Source organism: Zingiber officinale, chromosome 1A (genome assembly GCF_018446385.1).
Source record: "Zingiber officinale cultivar Zhangliang chromosome 1A, Zo_v1.1, whole genome shotgun sequence".
NCBI classification, from domain to species: Eukaryota; Viridiplantae; Streptophyta; class Magnoliopsida; order Zingiberales; family Zingiberaceae; genus Zingiber; species Zingiber officinale.
This window is the reverse complement of record NC_055987.1, coordinates 192,058,668-192,076,882: the sequence shown is the minus strand read 5'-3', so window position 1 is coordinate 192,076,882 and position 18,215 is coordinate 192,058,668. Positions and strand designations below refer to the sequence as shown.

General features: G+C 33.4%; 2 protein-coding genes and 1 long non-coding RNA gene across 5 annotated transcripts; 1 reads left to right on the top strand and 2 right to left on the bottom strand.

The window, feature by feature from the left end:
• Positions 1-115: 115 nt before the first annotated feature.
• LOC122038917 (probable protein phosphatase 2C 73) lies at positions 116-2,409 on the bottom strand. The gene is made up of 5 exons (XM_042598890.1): positions 2,025-2,409; positions 1,246-1,530; positions 1,011-1,128; positions 680-903; positions 116-603 (listed from the first exon to the last, which is right to left on the bottom strand). Exons 1-5 carry the CDS (start codon positions 2,274-2,276, stop codon positions 169-171), a joined length of 1,314 nt encoding a protein of 437 aa, XP_042454824.1. The 5' UTR covers positions 2,277-2,409; the 3' UTR covers positions 116-168.
• On the top strand, positions 472-1,708 carry LOC122038919. 3 transcript variants are annotated; one of them, XR_006127966.1, is made up of 4 exons: positions 472-612; positions 732-846; positions 1,050-1,139; positions 1,266-1,708. It is a non-coding gene; the product is annotated as an uncharacterized LOC122038919 (long non-coding RNA). The 3 variants fall into 3 exon arrangements; XR_006127967.1 differs by lacking the exon at positions 1,050-1,139 and having other exon boundaries at positions 1,283-1,708; XR_006127965.1 differs by lacking the exon at positions 1,050-1,139.
• A 347-nt stretch (positions 2,410-2,756) lies between the features above and the next one.
• LOC122038916 (phosphoglucan phosphatase LSF2, chloroplastic-like) lies at positions 2,757-5,302 on the bottom strand. Its single transcript, XM_042598889.1, has 4 exons — positions 4,959-5,302; positions 4,183-4,388; positions 3,376-3,546; positions 2,757-3,154 (listed from the first exon to the last, which is right to left on the bottom strand). Exons 1-4 carry the CDS (start codon positions 5,215-5,217, stop codon positions 2,951-2,953), a joined length of 840 nt encoding a protein of 279 aa, XP_042454823.1. The 5' UTR covers positions 5,218-5,302; the 3' UTR covers positions 2,757-2,950.
• Between the last annotated feature and the right edge of the window lie 12,913 nt (positions 5,303-18,215).

Sequence of the window (18,215 nt, the reverse complement as noted above, 5' to 3'; positions counted from 1 at the left end):
GTGGATTAATGCAATCTTTCTGTGTAATATTCTATTGATGATATTCCAGTGACATGGAAGAACTCACAAGGAAGATATCCCGCTTAGATTGAGGTAATTGAACTTGGCAAATAAATGAATTCCAATCTTGAACCAATGCATTTAGATCAATCTTCTAAAAATCCAATCTTAGTGCGCACAAGTATCTTCTTCTACCTTGAAAGATTTCCTGTGCCAGCTCAAAGCTTTGGTAAACCTTGGCAGCTTCAGCATCGAGTTGGACCGGCTCACCCCTTCAAGTGCATTCCAATACTCCTCCGACCCGGCTTCCAACTCCACCTCAGACACTTCACTGCTTCTGGCTGTCCTAAAGCTTGTGCAGGATATGTCGGATGATGCTGTGCTCAAGCTCCTGCTTCGTCTCGTTGACTTGTTGGATGCTGATGTTGGAGGAGGAACCTTAAGGAACACGCATACCACGGTGCAGTCGTCGACCTTTGAAGTTGGGTGCTTGATTCGCCATGCACGAACTGCCTTCTCAATCACCAGCTTAGGTGCGTCAGATCTCTTGCTGGCAGATGATACTATTTTGATCACTTCCTTGTTTGGTAGCACATCCCAGACCTGAAGAAGGTAAACTCCTCACCTTATGTCGATACTTCCTTTCATTATCTACTCTCGAAATGTAATATTCACTTACACCATCAGATGCTAGGACAACAAACTCATCATTGTCAGTCAACTTCCTGTAGGAAATCTGAGGGGTGGAGATGAGCCCAAAATCCTTGAGGCAGAAGTCACCAAAAGCTCTTGCCATGGCGAGGCCCGGGCAGTCCTCATCAGGCAGCCAAAGCCTGTGCACATCAGGTTCTTCCTGCAGCGCAAAAATTCTTCCTCTGCAATGCCTGATCCTCTCTGCTTCACCTGCTCACCACAACATCCCATGCAAACACATCACTATACTAATGATCAAAATTAATGAAAGTTTATGCTAATATTAAGATATCATAGTTATTGTTATCAACTCTCACTTGGTATGTTTGGTTTCTGATCAACTGTGAGTTGGACAGGAACTATATGGTTCTTGTTGTCCCTGGTGCAGATTACTGCTCTAGAATCTCCCAAGTTAGCAATCACCAAGTGCTCTCTCTGAAACCAAAGTTAGCTTTAATCTCTCTATATCTGAATAGCAAATGAAAAGAAAAACTATTTTCTCTGAATTTGTTTGTTTGTTTGTTTGCTTGTTTGTTTTTAGATTTTAAATACCTGTTTGATTATGGTTACAGCTGTGGATCCACTGCAGATGCAATCGATCATTGGGTGGGCGTGTAGCTCTTTGTCCACTTCTTCAAAGGCGTTCACAAAAATGGCTTTCCATTTGGGAAACCATGTCTCGGTGTCGAGGTTGGAGTCATCGTTCATCAACCGCTTCAGTTGGGATTGCAGCTTGGAGGGCAGTGTGTCGCGGACGTGACGGGAGACCTTGTGCCCGTACGGGCCGTGGCCATCAAACGTGCCAGAGAAGATAGTGTCTTTGTCGCCGGCAAAACCCTGTGGAGTTTGAAGAAAAATGAGCTAATGGACAGATCACAGGTATGAATCATGATTCTTTCACTAATTCAATCGGTTCAATTTGGTCTCGGTCACTTTGTCGGTTAACTGATGATTGAACTGGTCGAATCCAATGTTAGAATCACTATTTCTTTCAATTTTAACAATGCAAGCGATTCAACTCATTTTAGAAACAATAATGTAAGTTCCACTCCAGTAAAAGGCCGATTAGCGACCAATTATTCGCGAGAAACCCTAGTGACAATGGATCGGGTTCGACCCAGACGAACTCGAGGATTGCATTAGAATTGAAACACAACCAACAAGGCCTCTCTACCCTTTGAGAATTGATGGCGTTTAGGGTAAATTGGTATACATTTAACACAAAATTTAAATGTGAATACTAATTTCCTCATAATTTACTTTTTTTTAAAAAAGTTTATAATAAGAAGAAGATGAATGATTCTAAATAATTAATAAAAATGAATATTTACCTCCCAAACGGTCATGGAGTCCTGGTTGACGCCTTTCCATCCTTGCTGAGAATACATGGCGACGGCCATGGAGGATCCCCGCAGCCTCACCCGGGCGGAGTCTCCCCCTCCCTCCTCGCCGTCGCCCTGCTCCTCCGTACCGAACAAACAGGATCCCGCATCTTCGCCCTCCTCTTGCTCCTCCTCCTCCATGAACGCTCTGCGCGTCGCCAATTCCAGGACGTCGTCATTCCTGCTGCAACAGGCTCCCATACCAAAGCAATGCCGGAGGTGGCCGGAGGAGTAGGCGACCAGCAGCGAGCGGCGACGATGGTTGGACCGAAAGAGAAAGGCAGGGCTGGGAAGAGGAAGGGGAAGGGAGGAGAAAGAGAGGACGAGAATGGCGATGGTGGCAGGAATAGTAAATGAAGAAATGGAGGTTGTTGGGTGACTTAAATATGAGCCACGAGATGTGTGGTATTATTAGGAACCGTAGAGGTGATGATGCACATCACCAGCGCTGCATGAGACTGATATCTATTTTGTCTTTGTCCCTTTTTTTTTTAATCTTTTTAATAATCCAGGTATCTGAGTTTTGTCACTAATTTTGATGATAGATAATTTTTTCTCTTGGTGAAGTTTGGAGAGAAAAGAATGGAAAGTTCTATTTGATTTTTGCTAATATATATATATATATATATAGAAGACTCAATTAAATATTGATAAGCACATAAAAAAATTGACTAAGGGATATAAGAAAATGAATATGGAAACAGTCATATGAATATTGTTTTTCTTACAAAAGAAAGATCAAAGTAAATTTGAGACTTTGATTTGAGTACCAAATGAAGCGATTAAATTTATTTATTCTGGCACCCATAAGGCATTATTTTGATATACTTCATCTCTGTGAAGTTTACAAAATCATATGAGTATTGATTTTTGCTTCAAGTTCCACGAAGCCCCCGAACTGTGTCTTGAATTAGCTTTCTTTCCCAGTCAGCAACGTCCTCAAAAGCTTGCTCAGGTAAGGTCTCAAATGGCTCTTTCCAAGGATCATTCTTAGCCAGGTCGTAGGTTGCTCCTCTGATCGCTCGCTTGTTAGGGCCACAGGGTCGTTTTGAAGTAACATTGTCATAGGCCATCTTGAGCTGCCCAATCGATTTGAAGCAAATAAAGATGCTTATTGGTACCTAATACAGTCATTCTAAATGCTGGAAAGGAAATGCAACTCTGCGTAGGGTTGCCAATGAGATGTAAATAAGCTTGATCTCGATAACATATCCTATCGGAAAATGTAAAGCTATGTTTTTCGGTTTACCCGAAAAAATTCAGATTCAATCATAATAAAGGGAGATGCGGCTGAACTTACATTCATGTCGCAGAACCAAAACAAATAAGCAATTGCCACTGCAGGTGCCCTTCCGAGTCCGGCAGTACAATGGACATAAACTCTCCCTTTTCCCTTGGATATTGCCCATTCCAGTGAAGAGACTGCTTTTGGCAATTGACTCCTCAATGAATCTGGATCAAAGTCTGTTGCCTGTATTTGCAGTTTGCCAACAGTGTTAGCGAAGAAATATTTTTGAGGTAATCATGTTATTTGTATGACTTATAGAGTATGCTTTTATGAAACATAGATGAATTGACCATTTAATAGCCAAACAAACTATCCATGATTCTTAGTATTTGATGACTCACAAACCACTGTCCATTGTCCAATTGTAGAAAGTAAGATCATTAGACCAAATACAATACATACTTGAAAAGGTTTTAACTTCTAATTAATATTTAAAAATAAATGTAAGAACAATAAGGTCTGAAGGTGAACAGCTTGTACATTAGACCAGAGACCTTATTGTTGTGCATTAACTTCAAATTCAATTAGATTTATTAACTCAAATACATCAATCAGGCTGTTCTTTAAGAATAAGATATTCCAAGGGTAATGCCTAGCACACCTATTAGGCTCCTTTATTGTATAGTTTCCAAAACAAATGAATTTTGTCCTCAAAAGTTCAGTATAGACAATAACCATGACACATGAATCACACAGTTCAGTGAAAAGGCAAAAAAGGGTATTAATACAACAAACTAAGCATCAAAATAGTTCCAGATATAAGATATGTTCTTCCAGACACCAGAAAATTGTCAAAGGCAGTCAGAGAGAATAGCTTACCGGCCTTCTCATGTGGCGAATACCGACTTCTTTGCATCTGGTAAGAATAGCTTGAAAATTTATTCCCCAATATTCAATGTCTTTGTCTTGCTGCAAGCACAAGATGTATGCAACTTTTTCTGCCTCTTTTAGGTGATCAATGTCCTCAGGCTTTTGAGGCTGGGAGCCCACAATTAAACTATCATTAATGACAGTATAGTTCATGCCTACGAACCAAAGTATTGATTATCTGATATGTTTGCACCAAATAACATTGCTTTGATCAAATATCATCATCGCAGCATGGATTTCTGTCTTTTGTATACTAGATTGCAAGTTTCACTAATCTTTCAAACGATCTATTACTTCATTCTAAACTTGCTTAGTCCATAAACTAAAAATGAAACAAAATATAAAATAACAGATCGGCTAACTAAAATTACTAGGCCATAGTCGGTAAGCTCCCATTTCAGTTCAGATGCTCATGTCTTTGACGGTCTATCGACAATCGTCCGGAGAAATATGATTGAGATTTTCCTGAATCATGCCATCGGGCATCTTATCCACAAGCAACCATGCTTAATGATGCCTAAGGGGATTCTAAAGCTGCACAGGAGATCAAAGCAAAAAGAGGGAAGTAGAGCTGCATATTCTGTGGATGCTCTCTACCGATGACAAAATGTTCAACCAAGATCCGATTTTTACGGAAATGTGAAAGAGAAAACTAAACCTAATCGACAAATAACCTATTGATTTCGCACGAGAAAGACAGAGAGAGCACAGAAGTCTAATTTTACCGAGATCGTGGTGATACTCGTAGGGGTTCCTCATCATGCGCTTCATGGCGGTATTATAGTCCTCGACCTGGCGCAGGCGTCGTCGGTCCTCCTCCACCGTGTCGCTTTTGGAGATCGTGCAGTAGACGGAGGGCGGAGTCTTCCACGAGCGGCTACCGAAGCTCCCGAATCGACCTCTGTGGAGGAAGGAAACGCGCAGGAAAGATATCCGCGAAGAAGGAAGCACCAAATAGGAGCATCCATTAGCGACGGTTCTCATCGCTTCGCCTTCGCCTCGCCTCGCTCTGCTCTCTTGAATGTCGATGACTCAAAGGCCGTTGCCGACATGTTTGACCAAGGAGGAGATGAGCAGTGTGAATGAGACCCAAGAACAATATTGCTTATACTGCACCTAAACAAAATTAAAAATAAATATATTTTACAGGGGAACTTTTTAAAACGCCACTCCAAATTGTCGTGGAGAAAAGGAATAATTGCCCACGTGTGTATAAACATGGGTAGGACGGTAAATAAGCCGGGCTAAGTTTTAGGGTGTTCAAATTTATTTTTTAAGATAACTAAGTTGAGCGGAGTTGAACTTAAAATGAACTAAACTTTTTAAATCAGTGTTCAAGCTTAGCTTGATTTATTTTTTATGTGTTTGAATTTGTTTGAAGCATGACTTGAGCTTGGTTCATTTAGATGTTATTAAGCTCTCAATTCAAGTTTGGCTTGAGCTTTGTTCATTTAGATGTTATCAAGCTCTCAATTCAAGGTTATTTGATTGTTTATGAAACTTTTAGTTGTTTAATTGGTTATTGAACTTGATAATTTAAATTTATTTATTTATTTTATTTTATTGTTTATTTAGCATATTGAAAAGAATTTGATTAATGAATATGGTTTGTGTTCATGAACATTATTCACGAATGTTATTTATGAACGTTAATAAGCTTAACACATATGTGTTCAACTTGTTTATTTAGTTTAACGAGCTGTTCAGGTTTGTTTGTTTAATTAATCTTATATATATTGAATGAACATAAACAAGCTCTTACCAAGTCAAACACCAAACTTGTTCATGAATATTTGGTTCATTTACAACCCTAGACATGGACACATGCCCCGGTCAAAACTTAATGCTATGTTTACTCGCGGATAAAAATCAAGAAAGAAATTTATGGAAAAAAATTATTCTTAGAGGAAGAGAATAGAAAAGGTGAAGAAATCTCTTCCTTTGTATTTTTATTTATCTTAATAGAGGAAGATAGATACATGCAACTTAATTTTATAAATAAAAAATGGTACATGCATTATTTTTTTAGTATATGGTATAATTTTGTAAGTTAAAAAGGATACACATGTCATTATTTTTTAGTATATGGTGTAATTTTATGAATGAAAAGCGATACATAAGTCATTTTTTTCTATCTGCTGTTTTCCGTCTGATTTTAAGATGATTTTGATTCCAAAATTAGTCGTAGATGGATTATGTTTTTCTTCCATTTGAAAATTTCAATAAAATAAGTGATAAAAACTTTTCTTTAATTTTATTTTTCACTCCCCAAATAAACAGATGATAAGTGGCTATTTGCTTGGTCAACAATAATTATTTTCTCATTCCTCTGAAAATAAAATAAAACTTTATATATAATAATCACTGATTTTTATCCCAACTTAAATATTATATACTCATCAACACTAGTATAATATTAATTTTTAAAAATCATCACCAATAATGGTCTTTAAAGTACTAGCATCGAGATGATATTGTTTTTTTAAAAACACCTACTAAGTTGTTGATTTATAAAAATCATCAATGTCACCAAGGTATTTTTTTTTTCTAAAAAAAGCTGGTAACACATGAGCCCTCTCTCTATATCATTGATTTTTTAAAAATCAATACAAAAGTATTTTTTAAAAAAAGCATAAGATGATGTGATTTTTAATTTGGTGTTGATTTTTAAAAATTAATATCATTTTAATTTGATGTTGATTTTTAAAGATCAGTATGATTTTAATACTGATTTTTAAAAAACACTTTCGTGCTTTCTCTATACATCAATACTCTTTTTTAAAAATTAATAATAATGTGTTTTTTAAAAAACAACACCAAGGATATCGGATGCTTATTTTTAAAGACCAGCACTATCTCTATAGTGGTAGTTAGTATAATTAAACTGTGATACTGATTTTTAAAAATAAATATTACAATAATTGTTGTATGCAATTACTAGAGAGAAAAAAGAGAATTTCATTTTAATATAAGAAGAAATAGAGAAAAATTATTTTATACAAATAAGAGAAATTAAAAAAAATAAATTTTGAACATGTTTGTTCATATAAGATAATATATAAGATAATATAAGATAATATTATATTATCTTATAATATTTTTATTTATGGTCGCTCGTATAAAAATGTATAAGATAATATTTTTATTTATTTTCTTATTCATTATAGGATCAAATATCTTATATATTAATAATTTTTTTTATTCCATTCAACCGTCTACTTGTATCTTATCCGATTACTAATTTGGAACGCCAGGATCTTAGTATTGGATTTCAAAGAAAAATATTTAATGCCAACCAACTAACGTAATATTTCATAAAGAAAATATATCTTTAAAAAGTTAATTAGTAATAGTATGCATTTTTTTTTAAAAAAAAAATGTATTTGAGTTTGGTTAATTAATTATTAATTAATTTCCTTGGAAATAATTAGTAAGGAATAATTAAATAAAAAATTGAAAATAAAATAATTACAAATCCAGCTAAAAATTCCACCCTTAAAGATTCCTCTCATCGCCATTGGCTCTTGCAATGGGAGCCACAGTTGATCACAGAGGGGAATTTTTAATTCTGATAATTAAATTTTATTTTATTTTCACAGTGACATTTTCTGGGGCCGAATTGAACATAAAATAAATCCCATAACCGTTCTAATGTCATTAACAACATTAAGATTTCTAATATTCCGCTCATTGGATTATTATTTTTTATTTTTAAAAAATATTTGTTATTATTTTAATAAATTTGGCACATCAGCTTCCTGATAATCAGCGACTCAATTTTATTCTAATATTCCGACAATAGGTACCCGATAACCATATCTGACCCGATAATATTAAGGAACTTGACCATATCTGATCTTAGGGGGCGTTTGGTTCTTTCCTAGGAATAGGAATCGGAATGGGAATCATTGTATTGTGGAATGGGAATGGGTATGAGCATGGATATCACTCTTAAAAGCAATGTTTGGTTAGTTGTATATCTTCTATCGGAATAAATCAAAGTTTCCTTTTTTACCCTTAAAGGAAAATAAGAGAAAAAATTAGATGTAAGAGAAAGATGAATGTGAGAGAAAAATATGATGAAAGAGAATTATGAGAGAGAAAGTGTGATAAGAAAGAATGAAGAGAGAGAAAGTGTGATGAGAAAAAATGAAAAAAGAGAGTGTGATTGGAGAGAGCATGATGAGAGACAATATGATGTGAGAGAAAGTATGATAGGAGAGGATGAAGAGAGAGAAAATATAGTGAGAAAAAATGAGGAGAGAGAGTGTGATGAGAGAGATTGAGGAGAGAGAAAGTATGGTGAGAGAAAAAAGAACAGTGAATATGATGGGAGAGATTGAGGAGAGAGAAAGTATGATGAGAGAGAAAGTGTGTTGAGGAAAAAAGGAGTAAGTGTGGCAAGAGAGATTGAGGAGAGAGAAAGTATGATGAGAGAGAAAGTGTGTTGAGGAAAAAAGGAGGAAGTGTGATAAGAGAGATTGAGAAGAGAGAACGTATGATGAGAGAGAAAGTGTGATGAGAAAAGAGAGTCTGATGGGAGAGATTGAGGAGAGAGAAAGTATGATGAGAGAGAAAGTGTGTTGAGGAAAAAAGGAGGAAGTGTGATAAGAGAGATTGAGGAGAGAGAAAGTATGATGAGAGAGAAAGTGTGATGAGAAAAAAGAGAAAAGAGAGTGTGATGGGAGAGATTGAGGAGAGAGAAAGTGTGATGAGAGAGAAAGTGTGATGAGGAACAAAAGAAGGAAGAAAGTGCGATGGAAGAGATTGAGAAGAGAGAAAGTATGATGAGAGAGAAAATGTAATGAGAAAAAAAGAGGAAAGAGAGTGTGATAGGAGAGATTAAGGAGAGAGAAAATGTGTGATAAAATGATGAGAGAGAAACTATGATGAGAGAGAAAATATAATGAGAGAGAATAAGGAGAGATAAGTGATATGAAAGAAAAAATAAATAAATAAATATATTTTGATATTTGATATTAATGGAGAAAATTTTAGTTTTAAGTCAAGGGTATTTTTGGAATAAGGGAATATTTTGATTGATGAAAATAGGGTAATGACTCATTGAAGGGGAGGTACATGGGAATGAGTCATTACCCAATTTCAATGATTCATTCCCTTATTTGTATTCCTATTCCTATAATCCAAACATTAACAATGGGAATCAATGATTCTCATTCCCATTCCCCACTCCTATTACCCTAAACCAAACGCCCCCTTATATTTTTTCTTCCTATCCAATATATCAGGTGTCCGATTATAACCTACTTAGAATTATATAAAGACACTATGAGTTGTATAAAATTTTTTTTTGACAAACTAAATGATTTTAATAAGAGAATATCTCAATAAAAATAGAGTAAGAAATAAGGAATATGGTAAAATGAATGGTAGTTATTATTTTAAAAAAAAATTATATTACATTTCACGATAACATATAAACTTATAATGGACTAATAGGTTTTTGAAAAAAGATGAAACATGTGAGCTAGGGGGTGAATAGCTTCGTTTGTTTTATCTTGATCTTGAGCTCATCGTTTAAATGTGTAGTAGAAAACTTGACTCAAACTTGATACCACAGGCACAATGTTAATATTTTACTTGGTATTATTTTCTCCTTTTCGAATCCTTTCAACGGTAAAAAAAAAAAAAAAAAAAAAAACCTTTTACCATAAGTTCTTACAAGAGCATTACAAGAAAAAGGTAGAAAAACCTTTTACCAAAGGTTCTTACAAGAAGATACCAAGAAAAATAAATATAAATGTAAATGAAATCAAAAAACAATTTTTTAATGAACAACTTATTTGGATGCTTTCTTGTTGTTTGAAATTGTCTTTGTTGATTCGAAAATATAACAATACTTCACTCTAAAATCCTCAAGAATTAGCTTTCAAATGATCTCGAAACACTTTTTATAGGATTGTATTTTGACTAATTTTCGCCTAACAATCAATTGCTTACCTTCACCAATAGATTACCATCGAATCCAACCATTTAAACTTACAGAACGATTTTTGTTTTACCTTAGCAATTGATTGATAGAAATCATCAATCTATTACTTGCCTCTAGTCGAACTGGCCAATCAATTTTGCAGTGTTATGTTTGCTGTTACGTTGCTACCAATCGATTGCTAAAAGTCGCCAATCGAAAACTACAGTAGCAAAAGTACTATAGCAGGAAACTCTAAGCCTATTTACGGTAGCAAATCCTAAAATTGCTATAGCAAACCCTATTTTTGGGGTTTGGAGTTTATAGCGAACCCTAACCATTGTAGCAAACCTAGTTACTGTATTAGAAACCCTAATTACTATAGCAAAACTCTAAAAACACCTCAAACTCTAATTTCGAGGTTTAGAGTTCATCAATATACCCGATCAATCAACTAATACTCATGTTTCAACCTTGCTTGAATTTGAATATTGCTTAGTGTCCGGTTAATCTCAACTTACTAAGATTTTTTGTGCTTAATATCAGGTCAACCTTGACCCGTTGAAATTTCCTGTTGCCTAGCATCCGATCAACTTTGACATATTTGGACTTCATCATTGTCTGACATCCAATCAATCTTGACTTGTCAAGACTTCCTTATTGTGTGACATTTAGTTAACTTTGACCTACTAGGACTTCCATCATAATTAATTGTTCGGTCCTCCATGACCCCATTTGGATTTTATTTCTCATGCCAACTGTCTGATCTGTCATGACTAACTGGACTTCACTTCTCATACAAAGTGTTCGATCTTTAATAACCCACTTGGACTTTCCTTTTCATGTCAACTGCCTATTGGACTTTCGACCACCAAGTGTTTGGTTAACCGTGATCCACTTGGACATCTCATCTTCGTGCCAAATTCCTGTTGATCTTCCGATTACCAAGTGTCTGATCAATCGTGACCCACTTGGACTTTTCTCGCCTCATGCCAACCTCATGATGGACTTCCGACATTATCAAATATCCGGTCAATATTGACCTACTCGCCATTTCACTTTACTATCTACATATTACTCAAACATCGAAATCCAATTTGAGTCAACTCGAGTTTGTTCAATTCAGTCAACCTCGACTAAAGGTCGATCACACCAACAAGATTAGACTATTAAATACAATGCCTCAACTATAGTATCAAAGGAAAATGCGAATAACTCCTATGATCAAGAAGTAGTGAAAGTTAAATGATAAAAAATAAAATACTTTTAAGGAGAGGATAAAAGAATAAATATTAATAAAAATAAATGACAACTTGAATATGACATAAGATAAAATGACGTCAAATTTGATAACACTAGCTAAAACATAATCGGTGAGTCAAAAGGATAGATGCCTTTAAATAAAAAATTTTGATGGTATAATGTAGAAGTATAGGAATTTTAGAAAAAGGAAAATAAGTAATCTTATTCAATAAGATACATTAAAGGTGAATTTACTTAGCTATTAGTGTAAAATGAGGAAATAAAGTAGCTGAAAGAGGTATTTTCATCCAACGAGATGTTTGGGAGAATTTATATAAGGCAATATAATTTTTTTTGACAAACCAAATGATTTAAATAGGAAGAGATTTAAATGAAGATGTAAAAATAAAAAATAAAGAAAATATCAGAGTGCACAAGGTTATAATTTTGAGACAAGAAATAAAGAACAAAAAGATCTATATTAGATTTCATTATAACATATGAGCTTATAATAATTAATATATTTAAGATTATCCCGAAGGTTAAGTTTTCTGGATGTTAAAAGGCTAAGGCTATTCTGGTTTAAGCAGATCCAGTTCCTCGAGGCCTCAAATGACAAAGGCTACACCGCCAATAACTCCCAAGGTTACAAAAACAACTAGAAATGGTTTTTCCAAGTTGGACTCTGGATCGCCATCTCCTGTGGCAAAGCTATCCTCTACCCCTGTGCAGAAACTACCCTCGCCGGTGCTAAAGCTGCGTTCTTCAATTGAGCAATCACCAAAGAAGGCAGAGTGGAAGCCGCCAATACCAATCAAGAACAATACGACTCCTGAAGTAAGTAAAATAAGAATCATAGACTATGTTTATGGCTTCTTCAGATTGCTGATGCTTATTGGCTGCTAAAACTCTAAGATTTTGATAGTAGAAACCAAAGAGGACATTGAAAGACTCAGAGCTGCAGTTGAAGTTGGTAGTTGTTGAGGAAGACTTTAAGAAAGCAAGGGAGTAGTTGGCTTCTATGGACAGATAGGAAGCTGGGTTTATCACAGCAAGAAACAGTAAGCTTGGGAAGACAGTTTACCTATTAAAAGTTGAGCTTACAAAGCTGGAAGAAGGGAGGTCACACTCACTACTGGACAAATGCAATGTTTCTGCTTCAGAAATCGAGTGTCTGTTGTCTGTTGATGTAGAAGACTGAACTCATTGCCGAGCTCAATGCCTGCAAAGATGAAGGAGAGAACGTCAAAAAAGCAATGGAAGGTTTAGCTGCAGCATTGCATGAAATGTCTACTGAAGCCAGAGAAAATTAAGAAAAGCTTTTGACAGAGCACAAGGTTCAGATTGAGCAATTGAATTCAGAAATCAAGAATGCTGAGGAAAGGTATGAAGCCATGCTCGATGAAGCACAATATGAAATTGTGTGCCTCAAGAAGACTGTTGAAATATTTGAAACCGAAAAAAGCAATTCAAGCACCGAGTGGGAAGCAAAGGAGCTCAATTTCATCAATGCCATCAAGAAGTCAGATGATGAAAATTGCTTCGCTCCAGGTTGAGATGGCAAAAGTGGTTGATTCACTCAAGCTAGCAGAGCAAGAGGCCAGGCCCAGCTCAAGGGCCCAAGGCACAGGCCTTATATTTCATGTAATTTTAATTTTTTACTCATCAAATTAAATTTTGTTTACTCATCGCAATTAGATTTAATTGATGATTTTAATTTTTTTTTATTGTAAGCAAAAGATAAAGCCGTTATCTTAGCAACTTCTTCAGAACGACCTCACACTCTTTAGAAGAGAATAAATCATGCGAAATATTTTTTCTAGTACAATAACCTTTTACACGGGAGGGTTAATTTTTTATAATTAAAGTTATGTTTGATTCGTAATTTATTTTTATTTTTATTAAAATGTGATTTTATTTTTCTTATTTTTTATTGATAAAAAAATTAATTTATTGATCAAAATTAAGTTCGGTTAATAAATTAAAAATATTTATTACTTATAGTAATTGATATTTTTAAAAAATATTTTAGAAAAGTAAAACATTTTAAATATTATAGTATTATTTATTTTTATATTTTATGTGTTTTTTTATCTTCTGTCATCCTGTATAAGTTATTATGAATATTCTCCTTTTTTTATTTTTTAAAATAATTCACCTGTTTACCAACTAAATATTTTTAGATAACTAAATTTGATTAAAAATTTATTAAAGTTAAATTTGATAAAGAAAAATAACGTGATGTATGAAGCTCTTATCAATATGGGATCCTGGTAAAGATCTATTATCCGTAGTGACGATATCTGTAATTAAAATTGTTATTTCTTGGTCACACAATAATAATTTTATTATGGTGTCAACTTACCTTTATCGAAGTTAAAATTGATCAATAATTTTTTAAAAATTAATAATTAAAATATATATTAATAGTATTGTAATAATTTATTACTCATTGTCAAATTAATTAGTATTTTTAATATTATTTTAGAAAATTTTAATTTTATTTATTTTATTAAAAATATGATATATATTATATTTTAATAAATTATGCTTAAAAAATTTAACATAAATTTTTAATTTTAAAATTTTATTAATAAAAAAGTAAGGTTTGGAAAAGATAGAGTTTTGAAAATAATCTAGTATCGAAAATTATCCTTTTAAATTCTACTAATAAAATGAAATATCTCTAATAATATTTTTAATATTTATTTTTTAAGAAAACATTAAAGTCTTAAAAAAATAATCTTACCAGAACACTTCGGATCCCTTAGTCCCCTAATAGATGTCTATTTAAGGGTTTCTTAAAAAAAAATCCTCATTAAATATATTTATAAGATTAAAAATATTAAAAATATATAATTTAGGCGTGAAATTGAGGTATTTTATATTTTCATTTTTTTTAATGAATTCATCAAGTGAAACCACGTTGAAATCATATAGAAAATCAAAAATGTACCAAGGATAGAGCACTAAAAGATCCGAACGGCTACAAGAAATAGGGATGAACATTCGGTTAATTCGGTTCATAAATTAATCGAATTAACCAAAAACTAATTTAGTGTTGACTAACCGAATCAAATCAAAATTTTACTAAAATTGAATTAATCAAATTAGTTATTTCAATTAACACCAAATTAACTAAATTTGTTTAAAATAATAATAAAAAGAATTTATACAAAATTAATATCAAATTAATCAAATTAACCGAATGCTAACCCTTGTCAAAAAGCACCCGTAACAAAGGCAGATGGAGGTAAGATGTTAAATAAACTAACACAAGCATTGAAGTGGACCTTATTTAAATTATTATTTTTTTAGTTTATTAAAGTATTTTAAAAATCGAATGAAATTTAACGGATTTTATTTGTAAAGATCCGTTAATAATAGTTATAAAATGAGGCAGGATTAAAATTTGATTATTTCTAATTTCTTTCTTTCTCCGGCGCTCTGCTGAGTTCGCTGAGTTCTTGCGACGAGCATCTAGGGTTATTCTCGATTGGATCTCTGCGGCGTATTCTAAGGAGGCTTTGTGCTCGGAGAGCTTCACACTTCCTCTATGGACGCCGAAATGTTTCTTTGAGTAGGTAGTTTGTTTTCCTAATTAGGGGTAAGTATTCGGTTAAAATTGAACTGAACCGAACTAAATTAACTGAACTGAACCAATTTTTTTTCGAACAAACTGAATCGAACCGATTTTCGATAAAAACTAAATTGAATTGAACCGAATTTTCAATAAAATCAAACAAATCGAATCGAATAAATCAATTTTTTCTAAAAATTTGATTTGGTTTAATAAAAATTGGGTTCGATCTAAAATTTATGGTTTAAAAATTTGATTTGATTCAAAAATTCGATGTATTCAGTCTATTCGATTTAACTGAATAAAAAAATTTAAAATCAAATCCGAATCAAATAAAAAATTGAATTTTTAAATAAATCGAACTGAATTTTTAAATTCGATTGATGTAATCGATTTATTGATTTAATCCAATTTTTGCTCACCCGTGACGATGCTAAATTCAAGAAAACTCTTCACACGCATGTTCGCGCACATCTTCTAGAGTTCTTAACTTCTGTTGGTCTTTCGATTAAATGTCTGGTTATCTGGTAGGCTGGAGCAGGAGTCCTCTTCTATTTCAACATGAAACACTTCGGGGATCTTGTTCAGACCGGGGAATGGGATGAAGCTGAAAAATTATCTAAGTGGTTTCACTAAAGTTCAAGACAATAGGTATTCCATGAAAATCTTCTTCGAAATAAGTAAACAGAGGTACCTCGAAGCACTTGATAGGTAAAGTTCGGTCGTCGTCTCATCTTTGGTCACGGTGTTCATTATTTCATCCTTGGTCATGGTGTTCGGATTTAGCTGGAACCTTTTAGAATATTTTTGTATTTTGTCTTCAGCCATGATAGATTAAAAATCGTTGATATTCATATTAAGGATATGAAATTAACACACTGTTTATCTTGGACGAGTGTGAGATGTAGAAAATGAGAAAGTGAGAAACGTGAAAACATGACCCACGTTTCCCACTACTTATAATGAAAAATTTCATATTTTCCATTATACCCTTGGGCTATTTCCCTATATAAAGGGGAGAGTCAAGGATCATTTAAGAATAACAACGAAGTAGAAAACGAAGGCAATGAGAACTAGAGAAGGACATCTGAGACGGTGGGATTTGGTTCGTGGAATTGTGGAGGGCTTTCTGATCCGTGATCACACTTCCGACAGTGAGTTTCACCATTGCCGATTACAGATCTGCGGGAGATCGTTGTAAATTTTTATCACTTTAATTAATTCGTCTTTCATGCGTTTAGATTAACCAATAGTATCCTTAATGAAAAAAAATGATTAACCAAGGTAGGTAATATCGAACCTTGGATGATCGGTCCGACCCTACAGAAGTTTTCTACCGGTCATCAGGATAATTCGGGAAGCACTCGTGGCGGGTATTCAGAAGCCCAGCATCCTTTACTTATATGTCCCATTTGAAAAAAAAATTCTACAAATTCAGTATAACTAGGGATTCAATCGTAGATGATTGAATGACAACCTAAATATTATACCACTGCACTATAACCCGAGACAGTTATATCCTCAAATACGTATAATGTATGTAATATAATAATCACGTATAATGTATGTAATATAATAATCAGGAATTATTATGTTTTTATTTCTGCGCATAACACGAGACATATCCCAACACTACTATCTTCTTGTTTTGATTAGCTGCAACCTCATTTTGTATAAATATTTCTTCCCAAGGATATTCGCTTAAATTCAATTCTTGTTTATCAGTAGGTACTGATTATGGTATCAGATGCTATGACTTTCTCCCGTGATTGTAATTATGGTATCAGTTCCTTCTTTTTAGTTTGATCAAATTGACATTTGAGTCAATTAACGTATGTATGTTTTGTCCTGAAACTGCTAATGCTAGGAGTTCAAGAATGGAAAGAAAATATGATCAAGAGCCTTCATCTAAATCTTAGTCTCCTACTTACAAATATTCTGATTTAGATCTTCATCAGATTATATTGAGATGCTTACGTAACTTATTGTTTTGATATATTATTTTATTTGTCCTCTTCTCATAAGATCAACAATTCAACATTAATTCATTATTCCAAAGATTAATAATCGTCTATAATTTACCTTCTCCGTATTGACCTTGGGACGAATTGACAACCCCGGTCCTTCGACTCAGGAGGCCCGGGGCGAAAAAAATAAAATAAGGTCTAAAATAAATTTTTAATAATATACAATTCATTTATAACGATTTCTTCTAGTATTTCTATTTGCAAAATCGTCTATAATATTATCAATTTCAAGATTTTCGAAAATGTCTTTCTCAATACATAAAATTGTCAATCCATTTAATTTTTCTTGCGACATTGACGATCTCATATATGTTTTCGATAATTTTAATTTTAAAAAACTCCTTTCAACCGATGCTACCCTTGACAGGCATAGTCAACTAGATTCTATAAATAATTACAATATTTGAATAACAATTTATACTTTGAACAAATTCAAGAATATTAATTGTAGACATTACTAAATTTGATAAAGTCATTTGTAATATTTTTTAATTCAGTAAATAAATCATCTAACTTAACATCTGATGAATTGTTATGAGTTAGAGTAGATTTTATATTGACACAACATTTTCGTAATTCATCATTGTCCAAAGTTCTTAATATTTTTGAATTAAATAAAAAATTAAATATATTTTCAAAAGTTTTCATTTGTTCAAATCTATCATCATGTCTATAACAATAACAAAATAATCAATTCTAAAGGACTCTGACAATGAAACTTCATTGTCCTCTCTTTCATTAAATTATTCTTTCCTAAAAATATAATGCTTTGTTGTAAATATTGGCTCTGTGTTCATATATGATGTAAGACTTTTAGTAATAGTCAAACTTGCAACAAAATCATCATTCCTATACTTTTCAAAAAATAAGATTATACCTTCCAATTGTATCATGACAGCCCCAAATCCTTTACCACTTTACAAATTGCAACCTAAAAGGATAAAAGGAAAAGACAATATCAAAAAATTCTGAAATATGAATTTGGGCCTAACTATACAGGACCCCAACTACATACCTATAATATATAATACTAAAAAAAAATTTGGGTCCTTCCAAATTCTGAGCCCAGGGCTATTGCCCAATGTTGTCCTCCTCCAAGATTGACCCTGCAAATTGACAGAGATATTAAGACGAACATATTCATTTTTTACCACAGCAATTCAACATTCATGCCCTCGGGCCGCATGGCACGGCAAAGTACTTT